This window comes from Plasmodium reichenowi, chromosome 13 (assembly GCF_001601855.1).
Source record: "Plasmodium reichenowi strain SY57 chromosome 13, whole genome shotgun sequence".
Classification (NCBI taxonomy): Eukaryota; Apicomplexa; class Aconoidasida; order Haemosporida; family Plasmodiidae; genus Plasmodium; species Plasmodium reichenowi.
The window spans coordinates 1854770-1882225 of NC_033658.1; the positions used below are offsets into that span (position 1 = coordinate 1854770).

At 19.6% G+C, this 27456-nt stretch overlaps 6 protein-coding genes across 6 annotated transcripts; 4 read left to right on the plus strand and 2 right to left on the minus strand.

Moving 5' to 3' along the window:
* Positions 1 to 383: 383 nt before the first annotated feature.
* Positions 384 to 2987, minus strand: PRSY57_1348200 (glutamate--tRNA ligase, putative; the record flags this gene model as incomplete). The annotated part of the gene is made up of 1 exon (XM_012909406.2): positions 384 to 2987. The coding sequence occupies one exon, from the start codon at positions 2985 to 2987 to the stop codon at positions 384 to 386; it is 2604 nt and encodes an 867-aa protein (XP_012764860.2).
* Positions 2988 to 5609: 2622 nt separating this feature from the next.
* PRSY57_1348300 (tyrosine kinase-like protein, putative) lies at positions 5610 to 10847 on the plus strand (the record flags this gene model as incomplete). The annotated part of the gene is made up of 1 exon (XM_012909407.2): positions 5610 to 10847. The coding sequence occupies one exon, from the start codon at positions 5610 to 5612 to the stop codon at positions 10845 to 10847; it is 5238 nt and encodes a 1745-aa protein (XP_012764861.2).
* Positions 10848 to 11936: 1089 nt separating this feature from the next.
* On the plus strand, positions 11937 to 13195 carry PRSY57_1348400 (cytidine and deoxycytidylate deaminase, putative; the record flags this gene model as incomplete). The annotated part of the gene is made up of 5 exons (XM_012909408.2): positions 11937 to 11993; positions 12104 to 12563; positions 12749 to 12824; positions 12946 to 13043; positions 13161 to 13195. The coding sequence occupies 5 exons, from the start codon at positions 11937 to 11939 to the stop codon at positions 13193 to 13195; spliced, it is 726 nt and encodes a 241-aa protein (XP_012764862.1).
* A 327-nt stretch (positions 13196 to 13522) lies between these two features.
* Positions 13523 to 23394, minus strand: PRSY57_1348500 (hypothetical protein; the record flags this gene model as incomplete). Its single annotated transcript, XM_020115209.1, has 2 exons — positions 13523 to 13580; positions 13706 to 23394. 2 exons carry the CDS (start codon positions 23392 to 23394, stop codon positions 13523 to 13525), a joined length of 9747 nt encoding a protein of 3248 aa, XP_019970132.1.
* A 1051-nt stretch (positions 23395 to 24445) lies between these two features.
* PRSY57_1348600 (hypothetical protein) lies at positions 24446 to 25693 on the plus strand (the record flags this gene model as incomplete). The annotated part of the gene is made up of 2 exons (XM_012909410.2): positions 24446 to 24873; positions 25198 to 25693. 2 exons carry the CDS (start codon positions 24446 to 24448, stop codon positions 25691 to 25693), a joined length of 924 nt encoding a protein of 307 aa, XP_012764864.2.
* Positions 25694 to 26211: 518 nt separating this feature from the next.
* PRSY57_1348700 (putative membrane protein) lies at positions 26212 to 27196 on the plus strand (the record flags this gene model as incomplete). The annotated part of the gene is made up of 2 exons (XM_012909411.1): positions 26212 to 26413; positions 26631 to 27196. 2 exons carry the CDS (start codon positions 26212 to 26214, stop codon positions 27194 to 27196), a joined length of 768 nt encoding a protein of 255 aa, XP_012764865.1.
* Between the last annotated feature and the right edge of the window lie 260 nt (positions 27197 to 27456).

The following is a 27456-nucleotide window of genomic DNA, read 5'->3' on the forward strand; positions in this document are numbered from 1 at the left end:
AAAAAAAAAAAAAAAAAAAAAAAAAAAAAAAAAAAAAAAAAATATATATATATATATATATATATATATATATATATGTATAATATAAAATAATAAACACATAAATGTATATAAACATGCAAGGACAGACTTTTACATATGTGTGGTCTTTATAGGATAAAACCACAAAATATATTTATATATATATATATATTTTTTTATTTTTTTTTTTCCACGTCGAATTATCGAGAGCAATGGTGTATTATAATAATATAATATATGTTAGGAAAAATCATTAGGGTAATAAAAAATATAATAATATAATGAATTAATTATATGATGGTTCATTTTGACTATATCTTGATAAAAATGTATATAAAAATATTATATTCTTCGTTTTTTTCTTAATTAGGTTTTGTATTTTTTGTATTTTTTGTATCTTTTGTATTTTTTGTATTTTTTGTATCTTTTGTATCTTTTGTATTTTTTGTATCTTTTGTATCTTTGGTACCTGCTAATTGTTTTGGGTCAACTTTGGTAGTTATTATGGACATATTTTTGGATTTTCCATCTGGTATTTTAATTAAATGTAAATGTTGATGTGGATCTATTTTGTCAAGAATAAAATATCCTCTTCTTTCAAATTGAAATTTATCAGAAAGCTTTAATGAAGAAATGGATGGTTCGGCATATACTAATGTTTCATGTTTACTATTAAAATTAATGAAATTGGTCCAATCTTCTTTGTTATCATTTTCAAATTTATCAACAGTTATTAGATGATCATATTCATATAGAGTACATGTAATTAATTGTTGAGGTAGATAAGGTAACCAATGTATTTTTTTTTTGGTTGTTTTAAAATCTCCATCAAAATTGGATAGAGCATTTATTTGTTTAATTTTACCATCATCTTTTTCAATATTTTTTATAATAATATTTCCTAATTTGATTAATGTAATTTCTTCATTTTCAACTAAGGTTTGTGCATCTTCTAATTCTATTAAATATTTATTATTATAATACATAGTACATGTTCCTAAGGATTTATTTTTCATATGTAAATCTCTTTCTTTTTGAATAACTTGATCGGTTAAATCTGTTAATATTAAAAGGATACTTGAATTTTTACCAACAGCTGCATATCTAGGTATAATTGGATCAATTATTTGTTTATTAATTGACCACAATTTATCCCATTGCATTAAATTTCCAGCTTTAGATGGACCTTGTTCTAAAATAAATTGAAATAATGCTTCTTTTGTTAATCCTCTTCTTAATATACCTTTAATTGTTGGAAAACGTGGATCTACCCAACTATCTACAACATTATTTTCTACAAACCATTTTAATTTTCTTTTTGACATTACAGTTTTTACAAATGCTAATCTACTAAATTCATATATATATACTTTTCTTAAATTTAATGTGGATATAAACCAATTGTATTGTTCAATTCTATCACTATATTCATTTGTTCGTAATGCATGTGTTACACCTTCAATTGAATCAATAATTGGACATGCAAAATCATATGTTGGATAACATTTATATTTAAATTGATGTTTATGATGTGGTACATCTACAATACAACGATACATTACTGGATCTCTCATACATTTATTTTTGCTCTGCATATTTATTTTAGCTCTTATACAATTTTTTTGACCTATTTCTGTACCTTTTCTCATTTCATTAAATAATTCCAAATTCTTTTCTATTGAATTATTTCTATTAATAGATTCGATACCTTCCCCTCTCTGATTTCTCATTTCTTCTACACCAGTATCATCAGCATATGCTTTATTCATTTTTATCATTTCAATACAATATTTTTCTAATAAATCAAAATGATCAGAAGAATAACTAATCTTTTCATATTTTAATCCAAGATTTTCTAGATCTTCTATAATCGACTTTTCATACTTTATATCTTCTAAAACAGGATTGGTATCATCAAAACGTAATAACATCTTTCCTTCATACATTTGTGCATAATAATTATTTAAAAAAGCCGCTTTCGCATGACCCACATGCAAATAACCTGATGGTTCAGGTGGAAATCGTGTAACTACATTCCCAATAACTGCATTTTCTAATTTACCTGAATACGAAGTAGTAACTGTTTTTTTCTTACATTTTGCATCATCAGCATTATTCATTGATTTATTATTATTTTTTAAATTATCCTTTCTCTCATCAAAGTTCATTTTATTATCACAAATTAAACATTTCAAGCTTTTTTTCCATTCAGCGTCTTCAAAATAAATTAGAGAATCTATTAATTTATGCCATCTATTAATATTCTTATACATTTTTGAATATTTGGCATACTGGGTACTACTCACATGAAAATATTTATACATTTGAAAATATATAAAAATATCAGACAATGTTAAATATTCTGAAACAACAAAAGTGTTTAAATGTAAATGCTTGTTAAGATGTTCACATATAAATACAATATCTTTGTTAATATTTCTAGATCTAAAAAAATCAAGCCATTCCTCATATTGTGTTTGTACATAAATATTAACAACTTTATTGTTCTTAGGATCAATTTTTTCAGATATATTATATAAATCCGTTTTTAATAGATGATCTAATATTTTGGCGAATATTTTATCACTACTACAAATATATGGTAGCTTTTCAATATTATTACTTTTGTTTAAGTTTTTTTTTCCTTCTTCTTGATTCTTATCACAGTGGTTAATATTACCCTTATTATTACTATTATTACTACTCTTATTATTATTATTATTATTGTTGTTGTTATTATTATTGTTGTTATTATTATTGTTCGGGGCGTTAGTTACGAATTCAATTTTTAGTTCTTGGACATTTGCATCCTTTATGAACTTTATGTTCTCATCAACATTTACAGTAGCTTCCGTTTTCTCAAGAATCTTCTTATTCTTATTTTTATATACATTCAAAATGCTCTTACAAATAAATGGATACTTATTATTTCCATAAAATATATTCACTTTGGTATTCTCTATCATCTTAATACAATGTTTAATAGAAAAGTTTAAATATAAAATATATATATTTGTATAATAGTACGTACACGAAAAATATACTAATTATCAAAAAAAAGAAAAAAAAAAAAAAATATACATACATACATAAATACATATATATATATATATATATTTATAATTTTTTATGTTATAATTAATTATATTTTATTTCTTCTCTTTTAACTATTCTACATATATTTTTATCATCAATAAGAAAAAAATTAAAAATAGCTCAACCAAATTTTTTTTTTCCTTTTTTTTAAATTGTATAAATAATATAAGAAAACATAAATTAAAAAAAAAAATATATTAAAATGTTTTTATTCAGTATATATATATATATATATATATATATATTATTAATATTTATTTTTTATTTTTATTATCCTTATATTTTTTGTATAATAATTTTAATAGTTAAGTATAATTTTTATAATTTTTTTTAATAACTTTTAAAAATATGTTAAATTAATTATATATATATATATATATATATATATATATTATTTTGAGGTTATAAAAATGGTTAATAATTTTATAATACGTATAATTTTTTTTGTTATTTTATGCACAGATGCGTGTATTCAACATAAATTTTGTTCAATTATAAAAACAATATGAGAATGTATATATTATATATATATATATATATTTATATATTATGCATATATTATTTTTGTACATTAATAAAAAAATATTATATATACATATATATTATATATATATAATATATATTATTTTTAATGTTCATATATTCACTTTAATTTTTTTTTTTTTTTTTTTTTTTTTAATAATGTCATAGAAAAGTAACAGAAATATTGATATTCATCAACTTAATAAATAAATAATTTAGCAAAAAAGTAAAAAAAAATTTATTCATATATTTTTTAATTAAAATAAATTTTATAAATCTGTAGATATGAGCAAGAACATAAATAACATATTTATATTTAATTATACGTGAAATTAAAAAGACTATATAAAAATAATAAATATTTAATATATATATATAATATATATATATGTTTAATAATATATTTTTTATGTTGTAGTTTTCCAAAGAATATGAAACGCTAATTTATTTTATAGAGAAAAAAAAAAAAAAAAAAATAAAAAAGAATTGTTTAGTAATATTATATATTACACAAAAGAAGGTTTAAAAAGCTAATATGTTCATATATAATTATTAAGTTGTAGATAATTATATATATATATATATATATTTATTTATTTATTTATTTATCTATCATCATATAATTTACAATATATATTTGTACATATATAACAAATACGTGGTTACCCGAAAATATGATGAAATATTTAATGTATGTATGTACGTTTCCATAAAAAAAAAAAAAAAATGGACCTAAAGTTTTTAATATGTAAAAATCAACAAAATGAATAAAGAGAAGGATTTAATATAGTGAGACCATATTTTGTCATTATTTTTATAAGAAATTATAATATCCTTGACATTTAAGCGAAATAAACTTTTTTTTTTTTTTTTTTTTTTAGTAATATTAACATACACAGCATAAAAAAGAAAGAAAAAAAAAAAAAAAAAAATAAATATAAATAAAATAAAATAAAATAAAACCGTTCTAATATATATATATATATATATATATATTTATTTATTTATTTATTTATTTATCTATTAATTTTTTTGTATGCACATAATAACATATTCCTTTCTTACAAAAGAGTATACTTAAAAAATTTGCACGTTTAAATATATTTTTTTTTTTTTTTTTTTTCTATGTAGGAATAATTTTAATATATGTTACTTCCTTTTTTTGAAATTTTTATATAATAAAAAAAATTAGTTAACGTTTGTAATAAAAAATTAAAAAGTAAAATATTTGAATGACAAATGAGCAATTTTCATATATAACAATATTATATTTTTAATATCTTTTATGTTTGTCCTATTAATTATTTTTTAAATATTTTAATTTTCCCTTTTTCCCAATTTATATTTTACAATATTAAATCAAAGTAATATAAAAAAAATATATATATATATATATATAATATATATTTGTATAATATATATTTATATAGTGTTATGTATATGTATATACAATTTTTTTTTTTTTTTCTATTATTTTTTTTAATGCGATATTTTATTAAAAAAATGTAACAAAAAAAATATAAAAATTAATTATAATATTTTAAGTATTTTATATCCATATGATTAGTTCATTATTTTATTATTTTTTTTTTTTCTTTTCCAGTTTTTATATATGAAAAGAGTAATAACAGAAAAAAATGAAATAAATTATTGTATTGAAATTTAAAAAGAACAAACATAAAATGGCACTGTATATAAATAAATAAATATAAATATAAATATAAATATATATATATATGTGTATTTCCTTTTTTTTTTTTTTCTCTTTATTTTTTTTTTTTTTTTTTGTGAGAAAAATGCATATATTAGACAATTTTTAATACATAGAAGTATAAATATTGGGACATATTCAAGTGTGTAATTATTTTAAAATCATAAATTGTTGAAAAGATATAAATATAACTAAATATATATATATATATATATATATATATATATATTATTTTTACTAACCCTTATATATTATTATAATGAGCGAACATTCATCTGGGGTATCAAGAAAACTGTTTTGTAATTCTGATAAATTATTTTATGACAATTTTAGGAATTTGGATGATCGTCTTAATTTGAATAATAATTTTAATGAAAATAGATATGAAGAAATATACAATAAGAAATATTTAAGAAATAATCGGAGATTTAAAACGGAGCCTCCGAAACATTTATATGAGAATGAAAGTGAGCATGAGCAATCTTATTCTTCATTTTTTCATAACATACTTAGAAGTATATCAAAGAATATAAGAAATGATGAAAAAGAGGAATCCAGCGATAATAATAATGATGATGATAATAATAATAATAATAATAATAATAATCAAAGTGACACCATTCCTAATAATTCTGAAAATTTTAATTATGATGATAATTCATGCTGTGAAATAAGCCCTTATGATGAAATCTCCAAACAAACGAAAAGGGTTCATAGCAAAATACATAAAAACATAGATGGAGAATATTACAAAAATGTTTTATATAATAACAACAATTTATCCAAGCAGAACCAAATTAATAATGTATGTTCATCAATAAATAAAAACCAAAGAACATTAAAGAGAATAGATACTAATATAAATAAGACATCAAATAATGTGAAATATATAAGAATTGTTAATAGTGATATTATATCAGATGTCTTTTTAAAAAATAATGTTAAAAGTTTAATTGTTTATGACACAGGTGGTATAGATATTGAGCTGATAGAAAATGAAAATCCAGAATTTCTTTATCATACTTATACAGGTAATAGAATATCAAATATTTATTATGAATATGATGATTGTATAAAAAATAAAGACACATATAAAAATGAGGAGAAAAAAAAAAAAAAAAATATATTTAATTCGTCCTTATCATATAGAGAAAATTATATATTTAAAAAGGACTATGAGTTAAATTATTCTTATAAAACTAAAGATGATAATGAAAAAATAAAAAACAATCCGTCAGAAAAAAATCAAATTATGAATTATTCTAGTGATATATGTAGTAACAGTGATATTAATAAACTCTTTACAAAAAATAAAAAACAAGAAAATATGATAAATAAAAATATATATTATAATAATTCTAGTGATTATAATATTTTGAATAATGAAGTAAATTATAACAAAAGCAATGTACACAATACAAATTTGTGTAAAGATAAATGTGAGCATACATATAAAAATGTTTCTAATAAGTATGATATACAAGATCATAATACAAATTCTTCTACAGAAAAATATTCTAATATGAACTATAAAAGTTCTTTGTTAAATAAAAATGATAAATATATAGAAAATACATCATCTGAACGTAATAAAGGTTACCGTTCCTATTCATCTATATCTAGTATTGTTTCTATAAATGCATATGAAAAAGAAAATAGAAAAAAATATTATTACATAGGAGAGACAATTAATAATATAAGAAATGGATGGGGTATGCTTATATATAATGATAGAGTTATATTTGAAGGCGAGTATAAAATGAATAACGCCATAGGATACTTTATAAAATATAACGAATATTCGACAGAGATAGGATATCGAAGTCCAATAAGCGTAAAGTCTGTAATTATTATGAGTGATAATGATAATTTCATTGTACAAAATAGATCCGAAAATTTGGATACATCAAAAAAGAAGAAGCACAAAAATGGTAATAATAGTTGGAATATTTATAAATATGATAATGATGATAGTGATGATAATGATGATAGTGATGATAATGATGATAGTGATGATAATGATGATAGTGATGATAATGATGATAGTGATAATAATGATGATAGTGATAATAGTCATCATAGTGATAATAATCATCATAGTGATAATAATCATCATAGTGATAATAATCATCATAGTGATAATAATCATCATAGTGATAATAATAATGGTAGTGATAATAATCATCATAGTAATGATAGTAGCGGGGATAATATTAGAGATAGTTTTTCTAAGAACAATATTAAAAATATTAGTAAGGATAATTACAAAATTAATAATAATGAAAACATAAATAATTTGGATAAAAATGTACCTATTTATGATAATTCTTCTAATTCTATAAATAACTGTTCTTACTATATAAATTCAAAATATACAATTAATTCTTCATCTAATAAAGATAATAAAATGACTTCAAAACATAGTACCCATAAAAATAGGTTTTGTATAAATAATGATATAAAGAATATAAAATTCTCACAAAATACTGAAGAAAAAGGAAAAGAAATAAAAAAATTTAATAATCTTTCTAGTTATGTTAGAAGAAATAGTAAACACAAAACATCACCGGCACGATCTATAAATTATTTAAAACCACCTGTTATGAATTTAATAAGAAATAATATATATTTTAATAGAAATACCTTCGGTAAAAATGAGAAGACAACCTTTTCTACATCTAATTTACATAGTAGTAATAAAAAAATGAGAGAACATAAAACGACCCATTTTCTAAGCCCCATGAATATTATTGTAACATCATTAGATACCGACGATGAAGATAATATTTCAGATGATAATGGAAAAAAGGATGTTATAAGTAGTTGTACACAATATGAAGAGGAATGGAAAAAACATGAACAGAACATAAAAACAGATGAAATGCAATATATTGAAACATATATGAAAAATAATGATACTAGAGTTTTATATCAATTAAAGATTAACAAAAATGATGATATTTTGTCTAATCATAAAACTAATGAGTCTATTATTGAAAAGAAGGATTTTAAAAAATATCAAGAAATATATGATAATCATAAGGATCATCAAAATATAATAAGAACAGTTTGTTCTAAAAATGATAACAATATAGATAATGTTAAAAATATGAAAAGTGTAGATATTTATGATACTAATAAAAAAACATATAATGAAAATTATATGAACAATTTAGATAATACTAATAATTTTGATGAACCAACTAATAATACATTTGAAAAATATGTTATAAAAAATGAAGGAGAAGAATTAATATTTAATGATGATCAAAATAAATTACATATTGATACATTTGAAAAATACAAATATCTCATTTGTGAAAATATTAATAATGACAAATTTGTTATAAAAAATAATCAAATTACAACATTTGAAAAGTTTTTCAAAAACCAACAAAATTTTGAAATAAATAATAAGTGGAGAGACGTTCTTAATAAAATTAAAACTGAGAATAATAGTATGAGACAATTAATGCAACCTAAAATAAATAATTATAATTTATGTAAATATGTATGTAGTAATAATATGGAGCAAATAAAAAAAGGGAGTTTATGGAATAATACACGATTGATGGGTGATATTATAAAAACAAAGAGGGAAAACAATGATATATTAAATAAGGATATATTAAATAAGGATATATTAAATAAGGATATATTAAATAATGATTCATTAAATAATGATTCATTAAATAACGATTCATTAAATAACGATTCATTAAATAACGATTCATTAAATAATTATATACCAAATAGTGATGTATCTTACAATGTTCATAATATTTCATCGGAATATTTAAATAATAATGATAAGGAAAATATAAAATTTTGTAAGTGGGGTCGAAATATATTTGCTAGAAGATTAAGAGGAGCTACATTTCCAGAAACGCATGATGATAGACAAAAACATTGTTTTTTATTTATTGATGATTATTTAACTTCTAATGAAAATAAGTTTGATATTATAAATCAGAATGTAAAATTAAGAGCTTCAGATTATAATAAATGGTCTGTTAATATGTTATATAATTTTCTTAAAATGATTGGATTGAAAAAAGAAGCTTACTTATTTAAAATTAATAAAATTAGAGGATATCATATATTAAAATTAACTGATAAGGAATTGAAAAAATTAAATATAAATAATAGTTATGTTCGAAAATTTGTTCTTTCTGTTTTTAGATTCTTAACAAATTCATTAGATAACGCAGATCCTTTATCATTAAATTATAATTCGAATAAGAAATTTTCATTTAATAATATAGAAAATATATGTAATACTCATATAACTATTTTAAATAAAATTGGAGGAGGTAGCTATGCTCAAGTATTCCGTGCAAAATATAAAACCATCCATGTAGCTTGTAAAATTTTCTTATATAAACCTAAATATTTAGCTGAAGAAAGTTATTGTGAAAGTTATATATCAACACCACGTTCTAGTCATAGATATATATTTCCAAAAATTAATAAGAATCTAAATGTAGATGATTATAAAAATACAGATATGAACAATGAAAAACCAAAAGATCAAAATATTTTTACGGATAATTTCCATATGGATGAATCCAGTTCTATGCAACATGTATTACATGTAGACGATATTAATTATATTGAACAAGAAGATAACATCGAAAATAATACTAAATATAAAAATAACAAAAATAATAATGATATAAATAATTCTTCAGATACTTTACAAAGAAATAAGAAAATTAAAAAAATGGCCAACTTGGAAATATTTCGTTATTTTCCAACACCAGTAAAATATCGTAATTATGAAGCCAAAATTTTATATTCCTTAAGAGAATGTAAATATGTTATAAAATTAATAGGTGTTTGTAGTTTAAGAGAAGGAGAAGAATCTTTAATACTTCAACATTGTCCAGGTGGTAGTTTAGAAAAATATATATATAAAGATGAAAAAAAAAAAAATTCTCCTTATGCTAAATCTTTAACAAGACCCAAACTTGTTAAAATTTTTCAACAAGTAGCTGAAGGAATGTATAATATTCATACTAATCAATGTTTCCATAGGGATTTAAAATTATCAAATATATTATTAGATGAAAATCAAAATGCAGTCATATCCGATTTTGGCTTATCTACAAATTTTTCATCAAATGATAGTCCAACAGCATATGCTATTTATGGAAATATATTTTATGCAGCACCAGAAGTTTTAAAAGGAGAAGGTTTTTTCAAAGAATCAGATGTATGGTCATTTGCTGTAAGTTTATGGGAAGCATTAACGAAAAAAATTGCATATGATGGAATATCAGCATCAGAAGTCTTTTGTAAAATATCATCAGGTGAATTATTTTTACCTATTCCAAAAGATATTCCTATGGAATTATCTGAACTTTTAAAAAGTATGTTAGAATATGATTTTACAAAAAGACCGCTTTTTAATGTTATAGCAAAAAAATTAGAACAAATAAGAATTCAAGCTGAGGATAAATTACATTTGGATATTATGTCCTTTTTTGATGGCTAATAAAATATAAAATTATTTATTAATATATAATAAATTTCTTTCTTTTTTTTTTTTTTAATATTATTTTATCATTATTATATACATTTATTATTTAATATAATATGTTAATTATAATTTATATAACTCTTTTTATATACCATATATATGAATATGTAAGTTAAACGTTTGTATTATGAATATATACAAAAAAAAAAAAAAAAAATATATATATATATATATATTATATTGCATATGTAGATATTTCATGCATTTGTCATTGTTTATATGGTACTCCTCATCTTATATATATATATATATATATATATATATATATATATATTTTTTCAAAGTTTTTTATTTTTTATTAAGAAAATATATATATTATCTCTTATTAAAGTATCTGTTATATATTATAAATTCTATACTTATAATTTTTATTGTTAATTTTTTGTATATTGTTCTTTAAAATTATTATGTGACCCTACGTTACATCTATTTTTACATATTCTTTTGATATTTAAAGGAGAAACACAAAAAAAAAAAAAAAATTTTTTAAATAATATATATTGATATTTTTAAATATTAATATATTTTGTCACACTTAAGTAAATCTAATATATATATATATATATATATATATATATATATATATTTATTTTTTTTTTTTTTAATTTTTTATGATTACATATTTTGTGTCCTTAACCTATAAGTGCTATTATTTTATATTTTTCATAAATACAACATTATAATTCATATTTTATAAAAAATATATAAAGGAAATATAATTTGTTTTAGTTAATATGAAAAAGTACATGTTTCAGTGAAAGTTGTTTTGTTATGCCTTTCAACTTCAGAATTAAAAAGGACATATAATTATATATATATATATAATTGTATATATTGATGTATGCATAATGAAAGTTGTTTTATTACCTTTTTCTGGTTTATATTAAGAAAAAATATGTTATATATTAAATAATGAATTGTATATATAAAATAATAACAGAGATGACATTATAAACATAGAACGTTGATTTTTTGAATAGGTATATACAATATATTGTTTAATAATAATATATAAATGTATTATAATTGAGCGAGTAAATTAAAATGGTTGAGCTCACTGAAGAGGAAGCAATTAACTTCTTAAATATAGCATTAGGAGAAGTAAGAAAAGATACAAAAATTAAAAAGAAATAGAAATATATACAATATATATATATATATATTATTATTATTATTGTTGATTTTTTTTTTTTTTTTTTTAATATTTGTAGGCTGAAAAAAGTCTACAAAAAGAATTGAAGGAAATGCCTATATTTTGTCTATTAATAAATGAAGAAAAGAAAATTATATCATCCTCTTATAATTATACGAACGAATCGAAAAACGGTTCAAGACATAGTGAATTAATTGCAATTGATAAATATATTTATGATGAAAATTATGAACAAATGAAAAATTTGAATTTAATAAAATGTTATAATAATAATGAAAATTCAATAGAAAAGTCTATAAACGATTATTTTGTTTCTTTGGATGAAAAAAAAAATAGTGAATTGAAAATTAATTATTATGAAAATATAAATGACAAATATATGAACAATAAAGATATTTATTTAAATATGAACGAAAAATATGATAAAATACAAGAAAGAATAAATAATTTAAAGAAATGTTGTATTGTTGTAACTTGTGAACCTTGTATTATGTGTGTATATGCTTTAAAATTAATAGGTTAAAATTAAATCAAATAATGATATTATTTCTTAAAATAAAATATAAAAATAAATAAATAAATAAATATATATATATATATATATATATATATATATATATATATATATATTTATATTTATATAATTTTTTTTTATTTTTTATTTTTTTATTTTTTTATTTTTTTTTTTACCTGAACATGACAGGAATAAAAAATATTTACTTTTGTTGTTTAAATGAGAGATTTGGTGGCTGTGGCTCTGTGCTCTCATTGCACAAGAAGTAACAAAAATATAAAATAAATTTATAAAAAAGGAAAATACATACATATATATATATATATTATTTTTTTATGATACATAAAATTTTGATGTTCTATTTTTTATTCCCTTTTTATAATCAGATATGAGGACATTAATGTTCATTATATAGAACACCCTGAATGTTCAGAAAAAAGTATTAACCTTATGAAAGCTTTTTATAAAGCTGGAAATCCATCAGGTACCATCATTTTTATATTTATCTTTAATTATAATATGACGACAAAATAAAATAATACATATATTGTTCATATATATATATATATATATATATATATATATTTTTTTTTTTTTTCAGCACCGGAAGAAAAAAGAAAGAGACCTATATCATGATTTGGCTAGCTAATCATTATTTATTATTATTTTTTAATATATAATTTTTTTTATTTGTTTATCATATAAAAAAAAAAAAAAAAATAACAAAATATATATGTAAAAAAAAAAAAAAAAACAAAAAATATAAAAAAAAGGTTAATGGAAAATTAAGGTGTGCTTTTATATACTTAGAATTAAAAGGAACGTAATAAAATAAAAAACTACTTATGTTAACAAAATTTTACATATATATAGGAATTCTTTTTATAAGAGTATACGAAAGTATAATATATAATTGATATGTATATTGTAAATAAAAAAAAAACGAAAAAAAAAAAGATCTTTTCATTCCATCCATTTTGTTTTTTCTTGGATATGTTGATTTACTCCGCTTATAATTGCCCTAAAAAAAAAATAAGAAATAAAATTATAAACAAATAAATAAATGAATATATATACACATATATATATATATATATTATGTGAATATATAAATAATATATTTTTTTTTTTTTTTTAATAACTTACATTCCTTTACTATAAGCTGATGAGACAATATTTTTATGCTTCTTATGTTTTTGTTCATTAAGTATTTCTTCAAAAAGATCCCTATTTCCATATAAACTATCAAGGAAGGTATCTATATATTCATTAATATGATATTTTTTTGATAAAAAGTTATGCGTCGATTCAATATGATTATTTTCTAAATATAGTTTTAAAAACTGATTATCTTTTTTCATTATATGTATATGTTGATCGGAAAAATGATAATTGGAGAATCCCTTTTCGATTATAACAAGCATCCACATTTTGATAAATAATTCGATAAATACGGTTAAAATACTTTTAAAATATATTTTTGGTAATTGCTTGAAGAACTTTTCTATGGTGTTAGGGAATATAGATACAATACTTTGTATGTTATTTATATGGAATGGTTCATATAAATTATAAAAGATTTCTTTTTGGAATTCATAACATATAATTCTAATAGATAAGACTTTAAAAATAAAATATAGAGTATTGTTTAGAGTGTTTTTTATATTATTTATGGACATATCTAATACATCAAATATGGTTTTTGTATAAAAGTTTTTTTGTAATTTATCTTGTGTTATATTAAAATGAAGATGTTCATCAAAGATTTGACTAATTGATTCTACATTTGTGGTTCTTGTACATACATATTGTAATATATATTTTTCGAATTTTTTTTTTATTAAAGGTAATTGTTCTGAGAAGAAATATAAATTCCATGTAATAACTAAAGAATTTGATAAATCCGAATCATTAAATAGGAAATTAATTTCATCAATAATATTAATTAAATCATCACTCATATATGAGCCATTTGTTTTGTTTTTATTTTCATTATGATTATCATAATCATCATTTGTTGTTTGAGCATCATTACCATTTTGTGTTACTTTATGATTTTTTTTATGATATATATTTTGATTTAGATTTTGATTTTGTTGCTGATAATTATTTGATGTTTTGTGTATGGATTCTTCATTTTTATCTGTTAATATTTCATCAATTTTATTTTTTATAATAGAATCTATTTCTTCATAATCGAATAATTTATAAAAAACATTAGTTTTTTTTTTATTTTTGTGTCTTATTCTTTTGGTAATTTCATCAGCATCTTTATATTCTTCATGTATATTATTATCAAAGATTTCATCTTGTTCTTCTTCAACATCTTGATGATTTTGTGTAATATCATTATCATTTCTTTTAAAAATAGTAAAGTTTTCATTAAATTGTGAATCAGTATTTTCTGTTTTTTTATACTTTTTTTTTTTATGATCTATTGAATATTTATCCCATTGTATTTTCTGTTGTTCATTTAAATTTAGGAGATCATTAAAATATTTATCAGCATATTGATTAAGTACCGAGATGATAAAGGAAGTATATCTCTTTTTATAATTTTCACAATAATCATTTATAAAATTATTAAGGAATTCTAAGAAGGGTGTTATAATCCATTCAACAGGACATTTATATTCAAAAAGAGCTTCTAAAATATGTGAGATGATTGTAAAAATATCGACAGTGGTTGAATTATACATAATATCAGGTGCATTCAGTGGAATTAACTTTTCATTTTTTAAACATTTGGATAATAAAATTTCATTTTCTTGTAATTTCTTATCTATAAATTTTATGAATATTTTTTCTAATTTAAACATTAATTTAACCATACATGGATCATTAGAATTAGATATAATCAAAGATAAATTTATAAACATATCATCTTCATTACAATTTTTTATATTACAAATTGAATTATTTTGATTATCATCTAATGATGATAACTTTATCTTATCTAATTTGTTCTTTTTATTATCTCTTTCTTTTTCTACTGTATGATTAATGTTTTCATTAATATTAAATCGAACAGAATTTCGATTTTCATAATAATTTAATACTTTATTTTTTATTTTCTCATTAAAAACTTTACTTTCATTTCTTAATTTAAATTGTTTAGTATTTTTACTACCCATATAATAATATTCATTATGCTCATCATTTAATATACTATTATTTTTTCTCATATCATTTTTCATTAATTTTCTTGTTTCATAATTATATGTTTGTAAAACTATTTCTTTATTTAATAAATTGAAATTATATAATGATACAATAATAGATAAAGATTGCTTAAATGATTCTTCGTCCGTTTTTTTTTTGTTATTTTTTATAAATTTTAACACTTCATAATATAACGTTTTGTTAGCAGCAAATAAAACAATTCTAGGATGCTCTTCTAAGGATAAATAATGTTTCCATATATTTGTAAAAAATAATATTTCCATGATTATTTCATTGATATATTTATTTATGATATTAACATATTCGTTTAACATACTATTAGAAATTATAACGTTACATAATTTTTTTTTTTTTTTTTTTTTATCATCATTCATATTTTTTTCTATCTTATGGTTGTTCGTATTATCCCTTTTGTCCTTTATGGGATTATCACGACCATCACCATGATTATAAACATTATTATGAACATGATTATGAACATTATTATGAACATTATTATGAACATTATTATGAACATTATTATGAACATGATTATGAACATCATTGTTACCATCATTATTACCATCATTATTATCATCATTATTACCATCATTATTACCATCATTATTATCATCATTATTATCATCATTATCACCATAATCATCAACATGATTATTACCATGTTCATCACTACATTTTTGCATATTACTCTTTTCCTTATTATTATCATTTGTATAATTCTTCTCTACAATTTCATTATCATCATTTGCATGTACCAAAACATTTTCTTCATCCCCATATGTATCGTTTAATGACATGTCATCTTTTATTCCGCATACTATATTATAAAAAATATTTTTGGCACTTGAAAAAATAAAATATTTAAAATACGTGGACATCTTTTCATATCCGGATGTTGTTGAATTATCATGTTCATTAAATGTATTTATATACATATCACCATTATGTAAATCTCTATTTTTATCAAACTTTTCATTCTTCCTATTGTTTTTATGTTCATCCATATTCACTTTGTTATTTTCTTTGTCTACATATTTCATGGCATCATTCATACAATCTATATATATATTTTTGTTTTTATTAAATTGTTCACCACAAATATATTTATTATGTGGAGTATATGTATCATTTTCAACATTATTCCTATTATTATGTTCTATCTTATAGATATCCTTTCCTCGAGTTTTTTTTATATTATGTATGTCTTGTAATCGTACAAGATCCTCTCTTTTTTCATCACCCTCTTGTACATATCTTTCATTATCTTCCTCTTCGTCAATTCTAATATTACAAAAAAGATCAAACGGATAACTTTTTCCATAATTATTTCCCCCCCCCTTCTCCTTATTTTGCTCATGCTTAAGTACATTATGATTTTCGGAAGAATTAATCATATCTACATTTTGATAACTCTCTTTTTTTTTTTTTTTTTCTTTTTTTTGCTTGTCTCCCTCACACCCAATACTATATTGATTATATATATTAGACATATTATTTTTATTCTGATTATTATATTTGTGCATTATACTATTATTATTTATGGTAAAAAATGTATTAAGCATAATAAATACATCTAATATATATGGTAATGAATACATATCAATGAATTTCCTATAATTACAAAAAATGAGAAAGAAATAATTACGGAAATCACAACTTATAATTCTCATTATAAAAATATCGATCATAACTTTTTCAATTCGTGACATTTCAATAAGTGATATGTACGATAATTCATTATTCTTTTTATATTTTATAATAAGATTATTACAATTTGAAGGGAAATTATTTTTTTTCATATCTATTTTATTATATATATCATCATTAAAATGATTATAATGATAATTATTATTATAGTTATATTTTTTTGAATTTTTTTTATTACTACTTATACTATCACTACTACTATAATAAGATATACAACATGAATTCGAATTATTAGTACCACTAGAAAAACTACTAATACTACTACAACTACTATTAAAATCATTTTCTTTACTATTACTATAATTTTTATTATCCATATATTCATTATTTCTTTTTTTATCATTTTCTTTCTTTAATGTACCAAATAAAAAATAATAGGAATTTCTGGACTCCTCATAAGATGATTCCTGTTCATATAACCCATTTAACATCTTGAAATGTATTTCGTTTTTCGATTGTTTATCACACAATATATTTTTTTTATAATTTCCAATGATATGGACTTGATCATTTAAAGTTATGGTATCATAAAGAATATAATCTTTTGAATAAATATGTTGATTTAAATAGTATGATAAAATATTAGGAACATAACAACTTATTAAATTTTCAAAATGATCATAATTAAAAAATTTTCTGATATTATAATATCTCCTTAAATAAATTACATCATTTTTATATTCTTCTTCTTTTATTTTTCTGGTTTCTATATCCTTCACAAAATTTTCATTCATAATAAATGTATCATTAAAATTGTTATTAGTAGTTTCTGGTACGTTAGTACAAAATAAAATTTTTTTTTTTTTTTTTTTTTTTATTTCCTTTTTTTCTTCCTTATCATAATTATTATCATAATTATGTTCATGTACACATTTCTTATTTTTATTTTTTTTCAAGTGTTGATAAGTATATGAATAATTATCTCCATTGTCAGAATACAAATCTCGCTTTTTCATTTTAAAATTTTTTATACTACTATTCTTATATGAGTTATTTAAAAATTTCTCTTCATCTATAGATCTGAATGATAAGAATTGTTCAAAATTTTTTATGACAAAGAAAAACCTGCTAGCCATCTGCACAGTTATAATTTCATTTGTCATATTATTTGTGGATGATTGGTTTAATAAATCGTCTAAATTATTTTCCTTTTTATTCTCATCGTTTTTTCTCTTTAAGAATAATTCATAACTTTTATATTCCTTGTTATCATATAATGTTAGTAGGTTCTTGTCAAAAAAGGAATAAAATAAGTGCATGACAAAATAAAGGATAAATGTGGACATGGGTATTAAGGTAGCTTCTTGTCCATCGTTATAAGTATTATACATATCTTGGACATAATATTCTTTATTGTGGTCACCATAATTATTACTACAACTATAATAATAATTATTATTATTATTATTATTATTAATATTATTCTTGTTACTATCATTTTGATGAATATAGTCTTTATTTATTTTTTCTCTTTTTTTGTTCCTTAAGGTTAAATCATTTCCAGCAAGTAAATAATGTATAACCAATATAATTCCTTGCATAATATATGGAGCATCAAAATATATTTTTTCTTTTGAATTTTTATCTATCATACAGGATGAATAAAAATATAAAAATAAATGTATTAATATTCTGTCAAGAAACCAACATGAACTTAAAACAGTTTCTACATTTAATTTGTAAAAAACTCTCTTTTGTATATTCTTTTTTTTTTTTATAATACATTCATTCCGGAATATATTTTTAAAAAGTTCATCGTTATCTATATTTTTACATATATCTATGTCTTTATTTCTATTTTTTTTTTCATTTTCTTTATCATGAACCATTTCAAATGAATTACCCACATTATTATTATTATTATTATTGTTACTATAACACATATTAATATTATTATTACATATATATTTACTATAATCCCTTTTAGATTTCTCATATATATTATTAGTAATACACATATTATTTATACCACACATATTATTATTTGTAGCATACATTACAGAACTATCCTCACTTGTCATCTTTTCAAGTTTATATTTTTCTTCTATATCTATAGATGTATTGTTCTTTATAGTATCATTATCTGTATTAGACATATGTACATGTCTATAAGAATTATATATAACATTCTTTATCTCGTTATCATAACATTCAATCTTTGTAAAATATTTTATTAAGTTTGTTAAATGTAATTTTTCATCTACTTTACCTATATTCCACATATTTTCTTTTATTAATGATTTTAGAAGTAACACAATTCGAAAGGATTTTATTAAATTCTTAAGTAATAAATGTGAAAAAAAAACAATCTTTTCATCATAATTTAAGCAGCTAAAATCTATATAATCTACATTATTATAATCCATCATATGTTCATTCATAATAATATGTTCAATATTATAATTAACATTACCCTTGCGAGATAATATAACATGATGAATTTTTTTGATCTTTTTCTGAACATTTTTTATATATCGTACGAATAAATTATTTTCTTCCTTACACTTATTTATATATGTAAAATAATCTTCATTCTCTTTAAATATATTATCTTCTTCTTCTTCATCACTCATTATATTATTATTATATCTTTTATATAAATTGTAGAAATACGGTATGAATATCATAAAACGTTTGAACTTGAAATATAAGGACATATACAATAAATGCAGTTGTCTTCTTACCCACGATAAGTATATATATAATTCGTTATTACAATAATAATTATTATTACAAAAATTATTCTTGTTATTATTATTATTATTATTATTATTGTTGTTGTTGTTGTTGTTGTTACTATTTATATTTTTTTTTTTTTTATTACTATCCCCTTTTTTACACATTTCATTGTGATCATTTGTATAAAATAAATCATGAAATTGTAAACTCTCTAATATACGCATAATCCTAAATCTAATATCAAGAACATGAAAAGAATATTTATATCCATAATTCATATAATGATTAGGTATAGTAAGCATTGTTATCAAATCATTGTTCCTAGAATTCAAATATAATTTATTTCTAAATATACTTATTAACCTTTTGATAAGCAATAAATTTTGAAGTTTTACATTATAAATATAATCTATATATTCAAAATAGTCGTTAATTTCTTTTTTTTTCCCTTTCACATTTTCTCTTTTATTATTATTATTAAAAATATTACACTTATCATACTTTTCATTTTTTTTTTTTTTTTTTTTCTGATCATCTTTTTCATCATTTCTATAATGAACAGAACTTGAATTTTTTATGTTATGTATAGGTTCAGAAAATGATAAATATATATTTTTTTTTTTTTTTTTTTCTTGGTCATTTTCATACCTATCTTTATGTAAAAATAATATATTATTATTATCATCAACATTTTTTGTATCTTCATTATTCAAATAATACTCATCCTTCATAAATAAATCATTTAAGACATCAGAATATTTATCACATATTTCTTTATACATATATTTATTAATCTTATTTTTGCTACCTATGTCATATAAGAAATAACAATTTACTTGTGTTGATAAAAAATAATAAACTAAAAGAAGAGATTCATAAGACATCATTTTATAATCATTTTCATCAATATCATACTGGTGAATGTTATATGATTTATTATTATCCAAGCAATTCATTTTTTGAAATATAGAAAAATGATTACTAATACAGCTAGGAATTTTATAGGGATAAAAATTATGACTTTCTTCATAAAAAAATCCTTGGAAATTTTTATTATCAAATAATGTTGATCTATCATCAATAATATTATTATTAATATAATTATCATTATTATCTATCTTGATATTTTTATTTTTATAAATATATGACAACATATTTAAATCATTAAATTGTAAAAGATATTTCTCATAACATTTTTGTCTATTTTTATAAAATGTAACAATATCCTTTCCATTATATCTAACCATGTCTTTCTTAAAATATGTATTCATATTTAGGTTACTACAATAATGTGTATTACTATATACCATTCTATCAATATCTAAATCTATATGTGTATCTCCACTTTTATCTTTATTTGTATCTCCACTTCTATCTTTATTTGTATATTTATTTGTATATTTATTTTGTAAAAATATATGAACATCATCCTTATAAGGTTGGTCATTCAAATGGTTACACACAGAATTAATTTCATCAATATCATTTTGTCTTATTATTATAGGGATATAAAACATATCGGGGAATTGACTATCCCTATGAGAATTTATTACATCATTTTTATGTATATTACTTTTAATATTATATTTTTCTTCTGTATTTGAAATGGTTCTATTATTATTTTCCTTTTTATTTAATTCAGTATTTAACATATCATCTTGATGAGTTTTAATAGAATTTTCATTTTTTTCAAGACACATATCGTCAGTTTCATTCATTCTATTATTATCATTGTCTTCTTTTATTTTTAATTTCTCTTTTTTATTCTCATTAAAAATCAATTCCCCCTTTAGAAAATGTGGAGCGCTGTTTTGTACCTTTTCTAAGAGATTCATTAAATAAGTATTATTACTATTATTTGTTTCAGATGGCATTAATAAAAATTCTTCTTCCTTTGTTAATATATTATTATTTTGAATACATTCTCGTAAATTACCAATATTAATATTCTTTTTTAAAATAATACTTAACCATTGTTGATAATCTATCAGAGAATCATAAGAACTAATTTCTTTTGATGTTTCATATATAACTTTATTTATACGTATATGTTTCAAAGCTAATAATTTTATAAAACATCTAAAGCTCGAATATATCTTTTCTATTCGATACTTTTCCCTTATTTCGAACTTTTCCAAATAAAGGCTTTCCTCTTGTAATTTATTATTTGTTCTTCTTTTTTTATTTGAAACATTATTAAGTTCTTTTACACTCTTATTTGTATTTTCATTATGATTTACATTATGGTTTACATTATGGTTTACATTATGGTTTACATTATGGTTTACATTATGGTTTACATTATGACTTGCATTATGGTTTACATTATGACTTACATTATGATACTTGTTATAAACCATATCCTTTTTAGAAATAATATTCTTTTTATTATGTTTCAGTTCGTCAATATTTTCATATAAGAAGGATAGTATTTCTTTTTTTTTTTTATATATGGCTTGTATCCTTTCATGCGATTTATTTATAAGATGTTTACTAGCGTTTTTTGCAAATTTATCGATGATTTCTTTAAAGGAGTGTATTTCTTTTTCTAATTTAACATCTAATTTAGGAAGTTCTGAAAAATAATTTATGAATTGTGGATGATTTACATATTCATTTATAAATTCATTTTTTTCTAAACATTTTTTTAAATAATTTTCGAAATGTATTATAGGAATATTTTCTATACATATATCATTTTTCAAATATTCATCAAAACATAAATTATTATCATTATTTTCATTATTTTCATTATTTTCATTATTATCGTTATTTTCATTATTATCATTATTTTCATTATTATCATTATTATCATTTTTTATATTTATATACTTATCTTTATTTTGTATATTATCTTCCAAATTATTTTCCTCATTATATATATCCTTAATATCTTCTATCCTTTCTTTTTCTTCCTTCTCCAATTCATTAACTATGTTTTTTTCTATCTCTTCACTAGCTGAAATATTTTCTTCATACATATGCTTTATAACGGAAATAACATTTGTAAAACAATCTACAAGATATACGTTCTCATCCAACTTTTCTTTATCATTTTCTTTTTTCTTTTTTATATTGCATATAATTGTATTCCCATCATTATGTATTTTTTTTAATGACTCACCAAAAATTCTAAACGCACTACCTAAGTCTTTAAATATTTTCTTTATGTCTTGATTTGTTTTTATACCACTATAATCTTTCTTCTTCAAAATATATTCAATATTCTCAATATCGGATATCGTTGACCTTTGCAAATGTAACATTATTTACAAAACAAATCAAGATCTCCAAAAGAATAAAGAATAAAAAAAAAAATAAATAAAATAAAAAATAATATTAACTATTTATATAACATAATATATAACGAAATCATTCGAGACAACAAATGTTAATATTTAAAGTAAAAAATTATATACTTACAAATAAAAAAAAAAAAAAAAAACATTTCTTGATTTTTACAAATATATAAATATATATCTTATAAATAAATGTATATTTATATGGATATATATTTTTTTATATAATTGTTTTTTATTAACTTATGAAGATATATTACAAAATAATCTTTTTTATCACATATTATGTATAACATAAAAAAATGTAAAAAAAAAAAAAAAAAAAAAAAAATATATATATATATATATATATATATATATATTATAAAATGATGAATATGTTATAAAATATAAAAAATATACAATTAATATATATATATAATAATTATTATATATAATATATTTATATATATATATATATAATATATTTAATATTTAATATTTATATGCATATATAAAATATATGTATATAATTTATCAAATACACATATAATATATAATATATATTTTTCCTTTCTTTTTCTGAATTATAAAAATATAAGTTATAAACAAATTTTTTTTTTATTTTGAAAAATGAATAACAATTTATTTGTATCGTTAAAAAAATAAAAAAAAGAACCGAAAATTTATAAGATATTTATTAAATCAAAGGGCCAAAAAAAAAAATAAATAAATAATTATATACATATTAAACAAATTATACCAACATAGTAAAAAAAAAAAATATAATAAAGTAAAATAATTATAATATATAACTGAATTATAAGAAAAAAAGGATAATAATGAAAAAAAAAAAGAAAAGAAAAGAAAAACTAACTAAATAATAAAATAATGTATTATATATAAATAAGGAATGTAAAGAAAATAATATAAGGTTATCACAAATATTAAATATATATATATTTATTTAAATATATAATTATATTTATAAACTTTCTGTTTATTTTATTTTTTCCCGTTTGAATATTAAACAAAAAAAATGAATACTTCCTTGAGTAATAATGAAAATGAAAACAATTTTTTTATAAAGTCCTTTTTTGAATCACTATCAAATTTTATAAAAAATATAAAAATTGAAATAAAGGATATATTTGAATTACTTAATTATCCATGTGTTTATCAAAACTCTAAGAAAAAATTTAGTGTAAGTGAAAATGAAGACTATAAAAATTCTTTAACAACAAATGTAATCAGCAAAATAGACAAGAAAAATATTGAAAACTTTAGAGTATATCAAAAAGAACTACATAATATTTTACAAAATATTAAAACGTTTAACGAAAAATATAAATTGGATGTACCTTTATTATCAATAATAGAAAATTTAATAATCTTACATTTAATTAATGAATACAAAATTAATAATATTGTCAAAAAAATACAGGAACATAATATACCAATGCCCGAGTAATTTTACCTGAACTGTTCATATCATTTTAATTTTTACTCTGCATTTATTTATTCAAATAATAAAATATATATATATATATATACATGTGTATTTTTATTTTGTCTGTGTATAGCATATATATATATATTTTTTTTTAACATGAATAATACGTTCATTAATTTAAAATGTTACATATATATATATATATATATATATATATATAATGAACATGTTTTTCATTAAAAAAATTGTTCATTTTTTTCCTGAACTGTTCATACAATATAGCGTACTTACATATATATATATATATATGTATTTTTTATTATTTTTTTTTTTTTTAGATTAAATAGTGATTTGCCTGATTACTTAATTCCAACATTAGAATTAGAAGAAAACCAAAATGAGTCAAATTTGAATGTCAGCATAAGTGAAATAAATAATTTGTCCATAAATAATAATGCTGTTAAACATATTTTGGAAAATGCACAGCTGAAAGTGAATTTTTCTAAACTCGTTAAATTGAATGGAGAAAATCACTTAAATTCTAGCAGTATAAATCCGAGTTCAGATCTTAATGAAAAATCAGATGAATTAACAATATATAAAAAAGACGATAAAATTCATAATTTAACGCATGATATAAAGGAAGAAATAAAAAATGAGAGAAACGAAGGTCAATATTTAAATAGGTCATACAACAATGAGGACGAAAAGCAAACCCTTATGACAAGTAAAAAGGAAGAAAAAGTTAATCTTATTCAAAATATTGGGTTATCCGAAGAAACATTGAAGTTATTAAACTTGTTGCCTAAGAAAAGGAAAAACGACCAAAATTAAAAAAAAAATAAAGAAATCAAAATTGATGAATAAATTAATGCATAAATAAAAAAGGGCGCAAAAAAAAAAAAATAAAAAAAAAAAAAATATATATATATATATATATATAAATTAATATATGAATGAAAGTATTTCATTAAAAAATAAAAAAATAATTAAAATAAAAGTAAAAATATAAATATAAATAAAAATATGTATATATATACATATATGCACAATTTAATGAAAGGAAAAAATATACATTCTTGTGAACATGTAAATTTTTTTTATATATACATGGTCTTTATATAAATATTTAAGATTATTGTTTTGAAATATTATTTTTTAAATAACTTTTTATGTTATATTGTTTTTACATAATTATATATATATATATATATATATATATATATATATATATATATATTTATTTATTTTATTTTATTTTTTTTCATAACTTTGTTATTTTGATAATATTCTCCTTTTTTATTTAATTTTTTGTGTGTATATGTGTATAATATTAATAAAAAAATAACATAATGATATTTGATTTTGCATTAAATAATTGCTGTGAAAGAAATCAATATATAACATTCATAAATATTTCCGTGTGTGCAATTATAAATATAATTTGTTGGAAATGGAAAATTCTAGAACCATTCAAATTGTTGACAGTTTTTTTACATGAGTTTTCTCATGCCTCTGCTTGTTGGTTAACTGGAGGGAAGGTCAAGGCAATAGGTTAAATTTTAAGAAATAAAACCAATAAAAAAAAATTAAATATAAACATATGCATATGTTTGTATATATATATATATATATATATATATATATATAAGAATGTGAATTAATTTATGTTAATATAATTTTCATTTTGCTTTATATCTTCATATTTATTATTATTATTATTATTATTCTTTCTATCATTATTTATTTATTTATTTATTTTTCCGTTTAGAGGTAAATAAAGATCATGGAGGTTCTACAAGAACAGTTGGCGGTAATCAATATCTTATATTACCAGCTGGTTATATTGGTTCATGTTTTTATGGAATGTTTTTTATATTGATGGCTTATTTAAGTAAATGGACTTTATTAATATCAACGGTATTTTTATGTTTTTTATTATTACTAGTACTGGTAGTATATGCAAAAAATATGTTTTTACGTTTTCTGTGTTTATTATTTTTAAGTATAACTATATCCATATGGGTATTATGTGAATATTATAAGGATAAAGTATATTATTGGCCATTAATAATAATAATGACTTTTATAGGAGTATTAAACGAAATGTATAGTATAGTAGATATTTTTGAAGATTTAATTACGAGATCCACACCGGATTCAGATTCATATAAGTATGCTAAACTAACAAAATGTAGTTCTAAACTATGTGGAGTTCTATGGCTTTTAATTAATTTCTTTTTTATTATTTTAACGATTTATTTAATTGGAGCTATTCAAGTCAAAAATTTTGATACAGAATTATATCACAAAGTGGGTATACAGATCAAAAAGTAAACATTATATATATTGATATGTTATTTAATAAAATATATGATGAGAAGGTATAGAATAATGGGGAATATAAATATAATATATATAAATATGTAAATATATAAAAATATATATATATATATATATATATATATATATATATATATATATATTATATATAATATACTTTTTTTTTGTTTTTTTTTTTTTTGCGAAAATTTCATCATTTTTTGTGAATGGTTACTTTATATAAATATATTTTTTTTTTTTTTTTTTTTTTTTTT